This window comes from Canis lupus, chromosome 2 (assembly GCF_011100685.1).
Source record: "Canis lupus familiaris isolate Mischka breed German Shepherd chromosome 2, alternate assembly UU_Cfam_GSD_1.0, whole genome shotgun sequence".
Classification (NCBI taxonomy): Eukaryota; Metazoa; Chordata; class Mammalia; order Carnivora; family Canidae; genus Canis; species Canis lupus.
The window spans coordinates 4,464,785-4,478,075 of NC_049223.1; the positions used below are offsets into that span (position 1 = coordinate 4,464,785).

At 38.3% G+C, this 13,291-nt stretch overlaps 1 protein-coding gene across 1 annotated transcript in view; it reads left to right on the forward strand.

Moving 5' to 3' along the window:
• Nucleotides 1–12,485, forward strand: part of LOC119869223 (ankyrin repeat domain-containing protein 7-like) — a 34,369-nt gene extending 21,884 nt beyond the window's left edge. Inside the window, exons 5-8 of the mRNA XM_038532055.1 lie at nt 3,682–3,796; nt 3,954–4,127; nt 10,994–11,099; nt 12,406–12,485. Of these exons, the coding sequence (XP_038387983.1) occupies nt 3,682–3,796; nt 3,954–4,127; nt 10,994–11,099; nt 12,406–12,485 (475 nt within the window). The remainder of the gene's footprint in view (nt 1–3,681; nt 3,797–3,953; nt 4,128–10,993; nt 11,100–12,405) is intronic.
• The last annotated feature ends 806 nt before the right edge of the window (nt 12,486–13,291 follow it).

The following is a 13,291-nucleotide window of genomic DNA, read 5'->3' on the forward strand; positions in this document are numbered from 1 at the left end:
CATAAAAAATTAAAACTCTCTGTATATCAGAAAATAATATTAATAAAATAAAAGAGAATGTCCTTGCAAAATATTTACAACATATGTGTATCAGATACAAAAGAATATGTTTTACAGGGAAGGTATTAAAGGAATGAAATAGGGGGTCTCTGGGTGGCCCAGTCAGTTGGCTGCTTCTGACTTCCTCTCAGGGTCATGATCTCTGGGTCCTGGGATTCAGCCCCTGGTGAGGCTCCCTGCTCAGTGGGGAATCTGCTTCTCCTTCAGCCCCTCCCCTCTGCTGGTGCTCTCTCTGTGTCAAAAAAAAAAAATCTAAAATAAAAAAGGAGTAAAATCCCATTTTCCATCTGCAGGCTTTGTGAAGATAAGGAATGATGGTACTCATACTCCTGGTTAAAGTTGTTTTTGACTTTTCAGATAGTTCGGTGGTTAAGTCCCAATTGAAAAATATGTATTCCTTTTACCCATGAATTTTATTAATTTAAAATATCTTTAGTAAATAATTAAAGATAAACAATATACTATATGCTTTTCTCAGCACTATTTACAATAGCGGTATATTAAGAACTCATTTAATGGCCTTTATAAATAAGTGGCAGTGTATCCATAGGCTGGACTACTATGTGACCACTGAATGTGGCAGAGATAATTGATACACATTAACATGCAAAGCTGTACTTTAGTGGATCATTAAATGAGGGGAAAAATGGTTTGATGATACAAACACATAAGCAGACAATGGTTTTGTGTTGGCCAAAAAGATGTGAAAAATATAAAATTAGTTATCTTGAAACATTTGGATTGTAAGTGAATTTTTCTTGTTTCTTAAAAAAAAAGTCTGATTTCTACAGGAAAAGGTATATAAAAATTCCAACAAAGGTTTATTATCAATGAAGTAATCCAGGAGAACAGCAAGAATATGAATCTTGTGTAGGCAAAAAGAATTTCTATTTATTTACTTTTAAGAGGTTTCATTGATTCATTTGAGAGGGAGAAATCAGGCACATGAGCAGCAGGGAGGGGCAGGGGGACAAGCAGAAACCCCGTGGAGCAGGGAGCCTGATGATGTAGGACTCGATCCCAGGACCCCGAGGTTCATGACTTGAGCCAAAGGCAGATGCCTAACTGACTGAGTTACCCAGGTGCCCCTCTTTCTATTAAAAAAGAAAAATTGATGGGCGAGGATTGGTATTTTCTGACAACCTTTAGCCTCTTCAGAACTCAGGGGAATATTTTTATCTGTATTGTAGATTTTATTATGCATACGTTAAATATATACATATGATTTTGTTATGTGCAGCTTTATAACAAGCAATAAGTAAATAACAATAAAATTTTATTTTAGTTAAATCCTCATGAAAATAAAAAATACAAATGATACCGTGATAGCTTATAGAACTTTTGTTGTTTCCCTCTTCTGAAAAAAAGTAGCAAATATAAATTTTTATTGCTATTTCAAAAGTATTAGTTTACTTTACAAAACTTTTCTTTAAAAATATTGAACTTTCCTGGTGCCTTGGTGGCTGTTTGTTGAGCATCAGACTCTTGATATTGGCTCTGGTCATGCTCTTAGGATTGTGGGGTTGAGCCCCCCGTCAGGCTCAATGTTCAATGGGGAGGCTGCTTGAGATTGTTTCCCTCTCCCTCTGCCCTTCACCGCACTCATGTATTCTCTCTTTCTCAAAGAAATAGATAAATCTTTAAAAACTATTGAACTCTCCAAATGTATTTATTCTTCAGTCCATTTATTTCTCAAACAGAACCTGAACACGGGTTACGTAGCAGACATAGTCTACTCAGGATCTTTTCAATCTTAAAAAGATTTCATGTTGCCCAGTATGAACGAGATGAGAAATTTTATGTATTTAGGTTTCAAAGCTTTCTTTTCTTTTTAGTTATTTATTTATTTATGATAGTCACAGAGAGAGAGAGAGGCAGAGACACAGGCAGAGGGAGAAGCAGGCTCCATGCACCGGGAGCCCGATGTGGGACTCGATCCCGGGTCTCCGGGATCGCGCCCTGGGCCAGAGGCAGGCGCCCAACTGCTGTGCCACCCAGGGATCCCGGTTTTAAAGCTTTCATTGTTAAGTGTAATCTCTCCACCCAACGTGGGGCTTGACGTTTTAGGACACATGGTCTACTGACTGAGCCAGCCAGGCACTCCTAAGATGAGAGATTTTATTTTATTTTGTAAAAGTTAAAAGACGTATTTATTTTAAAGGGAGAGAGAGGGTCATGGGAAAGGGGAGGGACAGGGGGAGAGAGAGGAACCCAAGCAAACTCCACCCTGAGCATGGAGCCTAATGTGGGGTTCCGTCTTACGACCTTGAGATCATCCTGAGCCAAAACCAAAAGTTGGACACTCAATCAACTGAGCCACCCGGGTGCCCCTAAGGTGAGAAATTTTAAATGGAAGTATTAGGACTTAATCTCACCTGAAGCTTTTCCTTGGAACTTCCTGTCAAAGGAAAACATTTCTGAAGATCAGAAATTGTAAAAGATTACCTTTACCTGCCCTTTTGACATTGCAATAATACTAAATACTAATATTGGTACTTGGAAATACTTGATTTCTATGATTCTAAACATTTTTCTATTAATTGAAATGCTTAATAAAATGAGCTTCCCCACATCCCCCCCTCCAAAAAAGATAAAATGAGCTGTGCCTGTTTCTTTGAAATCCGAGTTTCCTTTGGCTCAAACTTCCTTGAAAAGCAAACTAAGAATTACTTAAAAATATTCTTTTGCTATTGTGGTCTCTTTTACCCGTCATGTGCTTTCACCTACTGAAAATTATTTTAGTTCTTGAACAATGTAATTCCAAGCATAGGACTAGAAGTGCAACAGACCTGTTGTATATGTCATTCTTTCACTTAAGGCACACTGTAGATTGTATGATGCCCCACTATTTATGTACCAAGAAGAAATTTTTAGAAATCATGCCAGTTATAGTTTTAAGACATTTTGAATTAGAAATTGGATTCCGATGTCAGAGATATTAAAAGGTGACAAAATGAGCATCTTGGAATCATTGAAATAGAGTATTCTTGCTCATCCTTAAACGTAGCTGCAAAGTAGGCATAATTGGATCATTTTACCTAATTGTAGTGAGTCTTTGTAAGTTGTAGTAATAGCTTTAATAATATTTGTGGTAGGAACTAGTATCTAAACACTTTGCATGGATCCTCATTTAAGGATCACAAGAGGTCCTGTGAGATAAGTACCTTTTATTTTATTTATTATTACTATTGTTTTGTGACCTCTATAACCAACAGGGGTCTCGAACCCCTGGCTCCCGAGATCGAGTGACATGCTCTTCAGAGTGAGCCAGACAGGTGACCTGAGATAACTATTTTTATGCCTATTTTATGCCCATTTTGTGGATAAGGAAATTGCGATAAGGCTAAGTGGTCACTGTGAAGTGACAGAGTTAAAGTGGGAATCAAACCCAGGTTGAGCTGCCTCTTGAGGTCATGCTCTTCCTAATCAGATAGGCTGCTCTTTTAATAGAGCGGTGAAAAATCACTAAAAAAATATTGTACTTTCTTCTAAAGTAAACTAATTCTTTGTTTTGGAGTCATGAGAATAATGTAGTATTTAACATTTACAATTCTATGAATTGATTTGCAATTTTTGAAAAGGTACACTGTAATTTCTTGACAAGTCCTTTCACACTCACAGAACTGCTCTCCACTTGGCCTGTGCCATTGGCCGTGAAGATATGGTGAAGCTCCTGGTAGATCGGCACTGCCAGCTTAACCTCTGTGATGGCGAAGACAGGACAGCTCTCGTGAAGGTGGGTGGTCACAGCTATGTCTGCCTGAGGTGGATTGGATTGAAGTCCTTGGAATGAACATTTGTTGCATTTAAACATAACTCATTGGTGAAACTTGTGGCATGTTTCCTTTCAATTCCCAGAATTTACATTCTGTTTCTTGTTGTAATGCTCACAGGCTATACAATGCCAAGAAGAGGCATGTGTAACTCTTCTCCTGGAACACGGTGCTGATCCTAAAGTGAAAGACAACAAGGGCAACACAGCTCTCCATTATGCAGCCCACGAAGGGATTGTCACAATAGCAGAGAAGCTGCTTTTACAAAACGCAAATATAGAGGCCAAAAACACGGTACAAGTCAACTTTTTTTTTTTACAACGTACTTGACATTATATATATATATATATATATATACTTATTTATTTATTTATTTATAGATAGCTGCAAAAGGTTTATATATATATGTACATATATATGTACATAGGTACATATATATATGAAGACATCGACACTGAATTTTATACAGTAGGTCCTGTCATCATGGAAACAACTCCAAAACCAAAGCAGAGTGAGTGAAAAAGAAAAGTAATGCATATAGAAAAACCACATTCTGTCTGCTAGCCACCCTTCCACCCCAGAAAGAAAATCTTCCCCTTTGTGCCTGGGAGTAGATGGTGCCCTCAGAGCCCACAAAGGATTGAAGGCCTAGAGGGGAGTGTGGTGATGATGGAGGCCGAAAGGTGTGCAGGGGCTTAGGAAATGGATGCTTCTGGGGATGAGTAGGAGACCGTGACCCAGAGGAGTAGCTTGGGTGAATGTAAATGGGAGGAGAAAGCAGCAGGTTGTAATAGGCCTTGGGCACTCTAGGCCCTAAGGTTCAGAAGATGAGAGCAGAGGGATCAGGTCATGACATCCTACAGGTGGTATCTGCTTGTGCTGGTAGCCACTCTGCCAGCCATGTACCACGGTGAGGCCTCCCATTCCGGAGAGTAGATCCTGCTCAGCCTATGTATTTCCTCAGTGGGGTGGTAGGCGTGCATGGGGAGCTGGTGATGACCACACTTGCCAGTCTCCCTGTGTTTTCTTTGACATGCATTACCTTCAGTCGCTGCCCTTGCAGAAACACTGTTGTGTGCCATAGATAGGGTCGATTTTTCATATTTGGAAGCTCAAACATTTCCTGGATGAAAATATTTTGAAATAACTGTCTAAGCTTTTGCTTTAAATAACAACACTTTTTATTTTTGAAGATTGTATTTATATGAGAGAGAGCAAACATGAGTAGGGAGGAAAGGCAGAGGTAGGGGAAGAAGAGGCCTTCCCACTGAGCCAGGTAGCCTGATGCACGGGGCTTGATGTCAGGAGTGGGATCGTGACCATAACCAGAGAGAGATGCTTGACCCACTGAGCCCCCCAGGCTTACCATAATACTTCTTCCTTCCTGCCTTCCTTTTTTTAATTAAGCTTTTTTATTTATTTATTTTTTCACCTCACTCTGGGGTTTATGTACTTATTTTATCTTTTAGTTTTTTCTTTTTCAAAATTTTTTTAGTTGTTCAGTTTGCCAACAAAGAGCACAGCACCCAGTGCTCATCCCGTCAAGTGCCCCCCCCTTGGTGCCCGTCACCCAGTCACCCCAACCCCCCACCCACCTCCCTTTCCACCATCCCTTGTTTGGTTCCCAGAGTTAGGAGACTCTCATGTTCTGACCTCTCACTGATATTTCCCACTCATTTTCTCTGCTTTCCCCTTTATTCCCTTTCACTCTTTTCTATTCCCCATATGAATGAGACCATATAATGTTTGTCCTTCTCCGATTGCCTTACTTCATTCAGCATAATACCCTCCAGTTGCATCCATGTTGAAGCAGATGGTGGGTATTTTTGTTTCTAATTGTTGAGTAATCTGTGGTATATGTCCGCAATGGAGTATTACTCAGCTGTGAGATTTTATTTATTTTTGAGGAAGTGAGCGAGCATGTACAAGCAGGGGGTGTTGTGGGGGCAGAGGGAAAAGAAAGAGAGTAAGAATCTGAAGTAGACTTTGCGCTGAGCCTGGCGCAGCGCTGGATCTTATAACTCTGATCATCACCTGAGTTAAGACCAAGAGTCAGATGCTCAACGGACTGAGCCACTCAGTTGCCCCTAAATAATGATACCTCTAAAGAAGCATTAGAGAATACAGGTTTCTTTTATGTATTTATGGCAAATATTTTTGAGAACACAGAATGTGTTCTGAAACTTTATTTTCAAAAATGTTTTCTCACCCAGTTTGTTTTCTTATTTAGTGTCAAACAACAGAGGAAAGCAAAATTTGCCTTGGAAATAGGCTTTGTCTTAAAACACAAAACAAGTGTATTTTACAATATCAAATCTTGCTGCTGTTGAGAAGTTCCTATTTGATCAAAAAGTGATTTATTAACACGGTTGGAGCTTGTCTTTTATCAGCCTTGACTTAAGAGGGACAAAAGAGGGGCAAAGGAGAAAGCAGTCAGGAACATGCAGAGTGATTTAGACATTTGGCAAGTGAGGGGAAATATCAAGACAAGGTTTTTGGATTGTGTTTGTTTTTCTTCAGTGTTTATGTTTAGGTAAGGAGTCTTCAATTTTCAGGGATAGTAATTCTTACTCACGAACCAGTGAGTGTGTTGTAAATTTATATAGAGATCAATTCTAGGAGGACTCTAAGGACATCAGATTGGCAGTAAACTGGTGGTTGAATGGGCACGAAAAGGGACGCCTGTGTGACTCAGTGATTGAGCATATGCCTTCGGCTCAGGGCATGATCCCGTGGTCTCCCGAATCGAGTCCCACATGGCACTCCTTGAATGGAGGAGCCTGCTTCTCCCTCTGCCTGTGTCTCTGCCTGTCTCTCTCTCTCTCTCTCTCTCTCTCATCTCTCATGAATAAATCAATAAAAATCTTTAAAAAAAAAGTGGACAAGCAGAGGAAAGAACACAGTATAGTATTTTGCAGCTATAGCCACTTAGATACGAGTCTAAACTCTGCTTGCAAATCTAGAATGTCTTGATGGGAAGGACATAAGGAGTGTGTAAATAATGGAATCAAGTTGCATTTTGAGTTTACTAGACCTTGTTCTACCTCTAGCCATGGAAATTGAATGCAGGTTTGATAAGTGACTCATTTCTGTTTTTGGCTGAATCCTCAAGTGATAGGGAGAATTGGCCACATAGGTGAAAGAGGAGACTGGCATGGTTGTGTACTGTACTAGTTCTCAGCTAGACTTGTGCTGGTGAATCACAGTCAACTAGGGAACTTTAAAAGAATTTACAAGCCAAAAGTGTCCCGTGAAGATTTCGACGGAGTGAATCCAATAACGTGTGTACGCAGAAATTTGGAAATAGGGTTTTGAGTTTCTGATACAACTCTTGGCTAAGAACTACTGAATGGGTAGGTATACATATACAAATTTAGAGATGTAAAAATATTAAATCTCTGAAGTTGGATACTGGCTACTTCCTTCCACTCTCTCCAACATTAGCCTTCATCTGTCTGTATCTCTTTGAGAATTACAGATGAAAATTATTGGTCATCTCGTTGGCTTGAAAAATAATTACCTTTTCTTCCAACTGTCAGTCATTCACCGGCACCCAGATGGGAAGTCTTTATGAGTAGTCTTTTAATAAGTAGAGTCTGACCCTTTAAAGATTTTACGTGTTTTGCTACCATTCTGATTATTACAAGCAGGGTTTTCCCAATTGCAGCAGTAGAAATCCGTGAACCTTCTTTTTTAGTTGAAGCTGTGCGATAGACTATCTTAGGATGTCTTTCAAATTCATAGGGCCCTGGCATAGTGTTTAATCACTACTGTGTTAAACATTCAGCATGTAGTTAGTGACAATACAGATGGTAATTGTTTTAATAACTTTGCTTCAGCATTCCTCTGAACTCCTGTCTGTTCGGTTAGCAATGTGAGGGAAGTAAATACAAATAGATTGTAGTTGAAACAAGCATTGGAAAATTCTGACAGTAGGTGTTAATGAGTCTTCACAGCAATTTTCCTTAGAAGGTGGGGCCTAATTTGTTGGTAAAACATGATCCTGATGCTTTAGGAAAGGTTTGATGTCCAAGTATTTGTTTTATGCACGGCCATTGGAAACAGTCACAGCAAATAGAAAAACACAAGTAGGCTATAGACTAAATGTGGCCCCCGGATGTATTTAGTTTCCACTGTCAGTTGAGCTAACATTTAAAATTATGGCACGCATGTAGAACTCTGGATTTTGAGCTTTTCTTACAGATCACTTCTGGTACCTTGAGCCCATGCTGCTGTTTGGTATGCTGTGCAGAGGCTGTCCCTTTATAGGAGGCGTGTGTCTCCAGTTTGCTCGTGTCCCCGCCTAGGTTCTTCACTGACTCGTGTCACCTGCTTTGCCTCCATAACCATTGAGTTTACAATTACTGTTTTATGGTATATGTTGACAAAGATTTCAAGATTTCAAGACACTCCATATTAATTTATAATATATATTTTGTATTTTATGTTAATTTCTTAGGATTGGGATTGAATTTTCTGTTTCTTTGTCTCCTTATTTTTTTCATTACTTTATTCAGTAATTGATGAGAGACACACAGAGAGAGGCAGAGAGCTAGGCACAGGGGGAAGCAGGTTCTCTATGGGGACCCTGATGTGGGCTCGATCCCAGGATCCCGGGTCACCATGCTAAACCACTGAGTCACCCGGTACCTCAGGATGAATTTTCCAAGTTAAAATTTAAAAGTTGTTTTTTTTTTTGAAAACCATTTTTTCTTTAAATGTACTGTATTCGTGTTCCTTTTGGAATATCTGCAGTCCTATGAGGTTAATCCATTTTATTTGGATATATTATGCATATTGCAGAGAATATTAAATTATTTAGTATTAGAATTTTTTTGTTATTAAGATTTTTCATTTAAATTCATTTTACCAATCTATAAAAACACAGTGCTCCTCCAGTATTCCTATTTTTATTGATAAGCTGTTATATTTTTATTTCTGATTTACACTTTGCCTAAAATACAAAATAATTATAAATAGTAATCACAGTAGAAACTGGAATACTAAGAGGATTTTTAGAAGTGGATATGCCTTACGGGTCCCAGAATTAATATAATTGAAACCAAATCTCATACTTATTTCACGTAGCATAATATCCTATGTCAGTCAGAGGAATACAGTTATCATATGGTCATATTCATTATGTAGATGTTAGAAACAAAACAGAGTATCAGAGGGGAAGAGAAGAAAAAGTAAAACAAGACAGAGTGAGGGAGACACACCATAAGAGACTCTTAATCATAAGAACCAACCTGAGTGTCCTTGGAGTGGTTGGTATGGGTGTTTGGGGTAACTGGGTGATGGACATTACAGAGGGCACATGATAGAATGAGCACTGGGTGTTACATAAGACTGCTGAATCACAACCTTTTACCTCTGAAACTAATAATACACTATATGTTATTTAATTGAATTTAATCAAAAAGGTAAAAATGAGAAAAATCTCATACTGAGCTTTCTAACAGTTAAGATAAAGCTTTATCATTGTATAATAGGAGTAAGTCCAAGGATATTTATTTATTTATGTATTTATTTATTTATGTATAATTTTATTTTAATTCAGTTTGCCACAATAAAGTATAACACCCAGCGCTCATCTCATCATTTGTGCCCTCCTTGACCAAGGACTACTTATTTTTTTAAAAAATATTTTATTGATTTATTCATGAAAGACACTGAGAGAGAGGCAGAGACACAGGCAGAGAGAGAAGCAAGCTCCATGCCGGGAGCCAGATGTGGGACTTGAACCTGGGACTCCAGGAACACACCCTGGGCTGAGGGCAGGAGCTCAACCTCTAAGCCACTCAGGTTTCCCAACCACGAACTACTTAGTATTAAGCATTCAATGTTCAGTTGAAGCTTATTTCTTTTATTTATTTATTTATTCTTTTTCTATTTTTGATTTCTACTAAGCTTTATTTACGTATTTTAGAGAGACAGCTTGTACATGCATAGTCTTGGGGGATTGGGTGAGGGGAAGAGGGAGAGAGTATCTTAAACAGACTTGGTGCTGAGTGCCAGGGGAGCCCAGAATCCAAGGTGGGGCTGGATCCCACCACCCTGAGACAAAACCAAGGGTCACTCAACTGGCTACGCAACCCAGCTACCCTGAAACCTAGCTCTTTTCATTCAGAGTCCATCTCCTTAGTGACTCCTTAGTGACTCAGTGTTTTGTGTTGACATCTGGGATCCCATACCATTGATAGAAGAGAATCAAGCAAGTTTGTACAACCTGGAGAAAACCCTCGCCTTTATTGGAAAGTTCTTAAAGCTATATCCCTGAGAACTCTTATTTCTCAAGTATTAATGTTTGCTACAAAAAAAAAAAAAGGAATTGTCAAATGGGGATAAGCAAATGTAAATGGAGTTCATTTGTGCTACATGTATAGTGCAGTTTTGAGTATTTCACAAACATAGATGATCATTGAATCTTTCTTTTGGGGCACAGTGTCTTCCTTCTTGCAAATTATGTATTCTTTGGAATATAATTGAAAAAACACTATTCCAGAGATATCCATTAAAATCAATAACAATATTTTAAATATTCACTACTATGTTTTAGAGAGTGGAGATACAGAGATTAAAAAAATCACCCCTGCCTTTGAGAAGCTCTTGGTTTAGATGGTGTGGAATAGAGTGTACCATGGTATATTATGTGAGAGAAGCAAAGATTCTTGGAGCCAGGCAATGTTTGAAGCGAGTTTGTAGAATGACTTCAGGTAATCTATGAAGAGGTAGTGGAGGTCTATTTTTTTTTAATTTTACTTTTTAAAAGGATTTTATGTTTTTGAGAGAGACAGAGAGCAAACAAGCAGGAGAGAGAGCACGAGGGGAGGGGCAGAGGGAGAGGGAGAAGCTGACTCCTTGCTGCAGAGGGAGCCCAAGGTAGGGCTCCATCCTGAGACCCTGGGATCATGACCTGAGCTGATGAGCTGAAGGCAGATGCTTGACCAACTGAGCCACCCAGGCTCCCTGAGAAAGCAGTCTTTTAAAAAGAAGAAGCAGGTGGTGAAAACACAGAGTGGTGAGAAGGAAGGGGCTAATTTTATTTTACTTTCTACAGTATATGTTTTAAGTTTAGCAGAATGTATAGAAATTTTAAAATTTAGCATGCAAATATGTAATTTTATAAATTATAAGTTGTCTTTTCACTTTTACAGGATGGCCTCACACCAGTTTTAGTTGCTCTAAATGAAAACAAAGAGCAAATGGTGAAATTTTTAGTAGGAAAAGGAGCACGTCTACTTTCAGGGGATACGGTTAAAGGTAGAGTATTTTTTTGTTTTGTTTTTTTAAACCTTACTATTTTGTCTTGAGTGGTAACAATTTCTCATGTCATAAATTTTATCTTAAGATGATTAAGTTATAGTCATATAGTGAAAAATGTCAGGATGTCATCTCTTAGGTAGAAAGCAATTTTTCTGACAGGCCAACATGAACAGTGTATAGCAGAATTCATATTTCTTTGTAATATTGATTGATGTCATTTGCAATAGTTTTTTTGCCATCGGATTTTATATTAAAAGGGTTTCATATTAATATTATTAGTTTTATAATGGGGACTCCCAACTTGTAGTTTACTTTATGACACAATTCTGGATATCTGAACTCTTTTATTAATATTTTTTAAGATTCTATTTCATACTTTAAAAGATATACAATAAGCATAAGTAGGAGTTGTTTTGTTTTTTTGGATGACACTTTGCTTTATTACTTTTTGTTGAAGAATACTGATGTTGTTAGATGATCCCGAAGTGGTTACCATTAGCAGATACTCTGGGTTCATCAGTTTTTATACTTTTTCATGTCCAGTATGTTTTATCATTTTCATTTTTAATTGGAATGGATTGAAGGATGAAAGAGAACCTTAGGTGAATAGACTCTTCCTTTAATGAGGATAAATCATAGGTGAGTGATAAAGAGAAAAGAGATGGACTTTAGATTCACAGAAGACTAGGTTAATTGTTAGCTTGCCTCCTTGCTGGGTATGTGACCTTGGAAACATTACTTACCATCACCAGATACATATCCTGATATGAAAAGGAGGATAATAATATATCCTTCAAGGGTGGTTGTGTGTAAATAATTATATATATATAATCATGTGATTTAGTGCCTACCACATGTTTAACTTAACATCACTAACTGCAACTATGACTGTTTTCTTATCATTAGTGTGAATATTACTGTTTTAAGCCTACAGATAGCTTTTATACCGACCTGGCCTCCAGGTGGTTTGGAGGTACACTGTACCAGTTTAAGGAAGAAATGGGGATTTTTAAAATGATTTTATTTATTTATTCATGAGAGACACACAAAGAGAGGCAGAGACACTGGCAGAGGGAGAAGCAGGATCCGGAACTCCAGGATCACGCCCTGAGCCAAAAGCAGACACTCAACCGCTGAGCCACCCAGATGTCACAAAATGGGGAATTTTTTTTAAAAAACCCTTCACCTATTCAGATCAGTGACCTCGGCATAGTTTCTTGTTCATCAGAGGGTTTTAAATTAGCAACTTCTACTATGATACCCAAGTGGAACCAGAGACTTCTTTTTTGTCCCTTCATTTTAGCCGTGGGGTTAATTTACAAAAATGAACACTTGGACATGTTAGTGGTCAATTCTGTAGCAACATGTGAGATATTACCCTGATGAAGTATATCAGATTAGGTGCTTAAATACTCTGAGTTCTTAAGGATGAAGTTATCTCTCTGTTATTTTAGAATAGCCCTTATGCTTGCTGTAAATATGCTGTAAAAGATGAACCATGAAATATAGTCAGTCTTCTCTTTAGGAAGGTTTTCCTAAGATGTATATGGATGGACTGCAGAAGAATATGCTATTATTAATAGTATTAATATGTAAGTTTACATTAAAATGCTAGTTATTACTAGGATACCTGGGCGGCTCAGCGGTTGAGTGTCTGCCGTGGGCACAGGGCATGATCCGGGGCCTGGGGATCGAGTCCCACGTCTGGCTCCCTGTGGAGGAGTCTGGTTCTCCCTCTGCTGATGTCTCTGCCTCCTCTCTCTCTCTCTCTCTCTCTCTCTGTGTGTATGTGTGTGTCTCTCATGAATAAATAAGTAAAATCTTTTTTCAAAAATGAAAATAACTTAAAACATGCTAGATATTTCTCACTGAGGTTTAAAATATAGTAAAATAGTGTTACTTCCTATGTAACAGCTGAGAAGGTATAATTTGATTCAGCACTTTGGGATGGCAGTGAGTTAGAGCCTATCATCACCAGAAACCAAGCAAAAGGCTAGACTAGTTAGAAGTAGCAATGGGTGCAGGTTCTTTATGTCAGGACTCTTGAGACCTTTATCCTTAGGGATCCTCACTGTATCTGTTTCATTCCAACTATAACCCTTCTGCATGGGGTTCACATAATGTTATACCTGGGTGCTTTTTAAAAGAGTTATTTATTTATTTATTTATATTATTTTTACTTATTTATT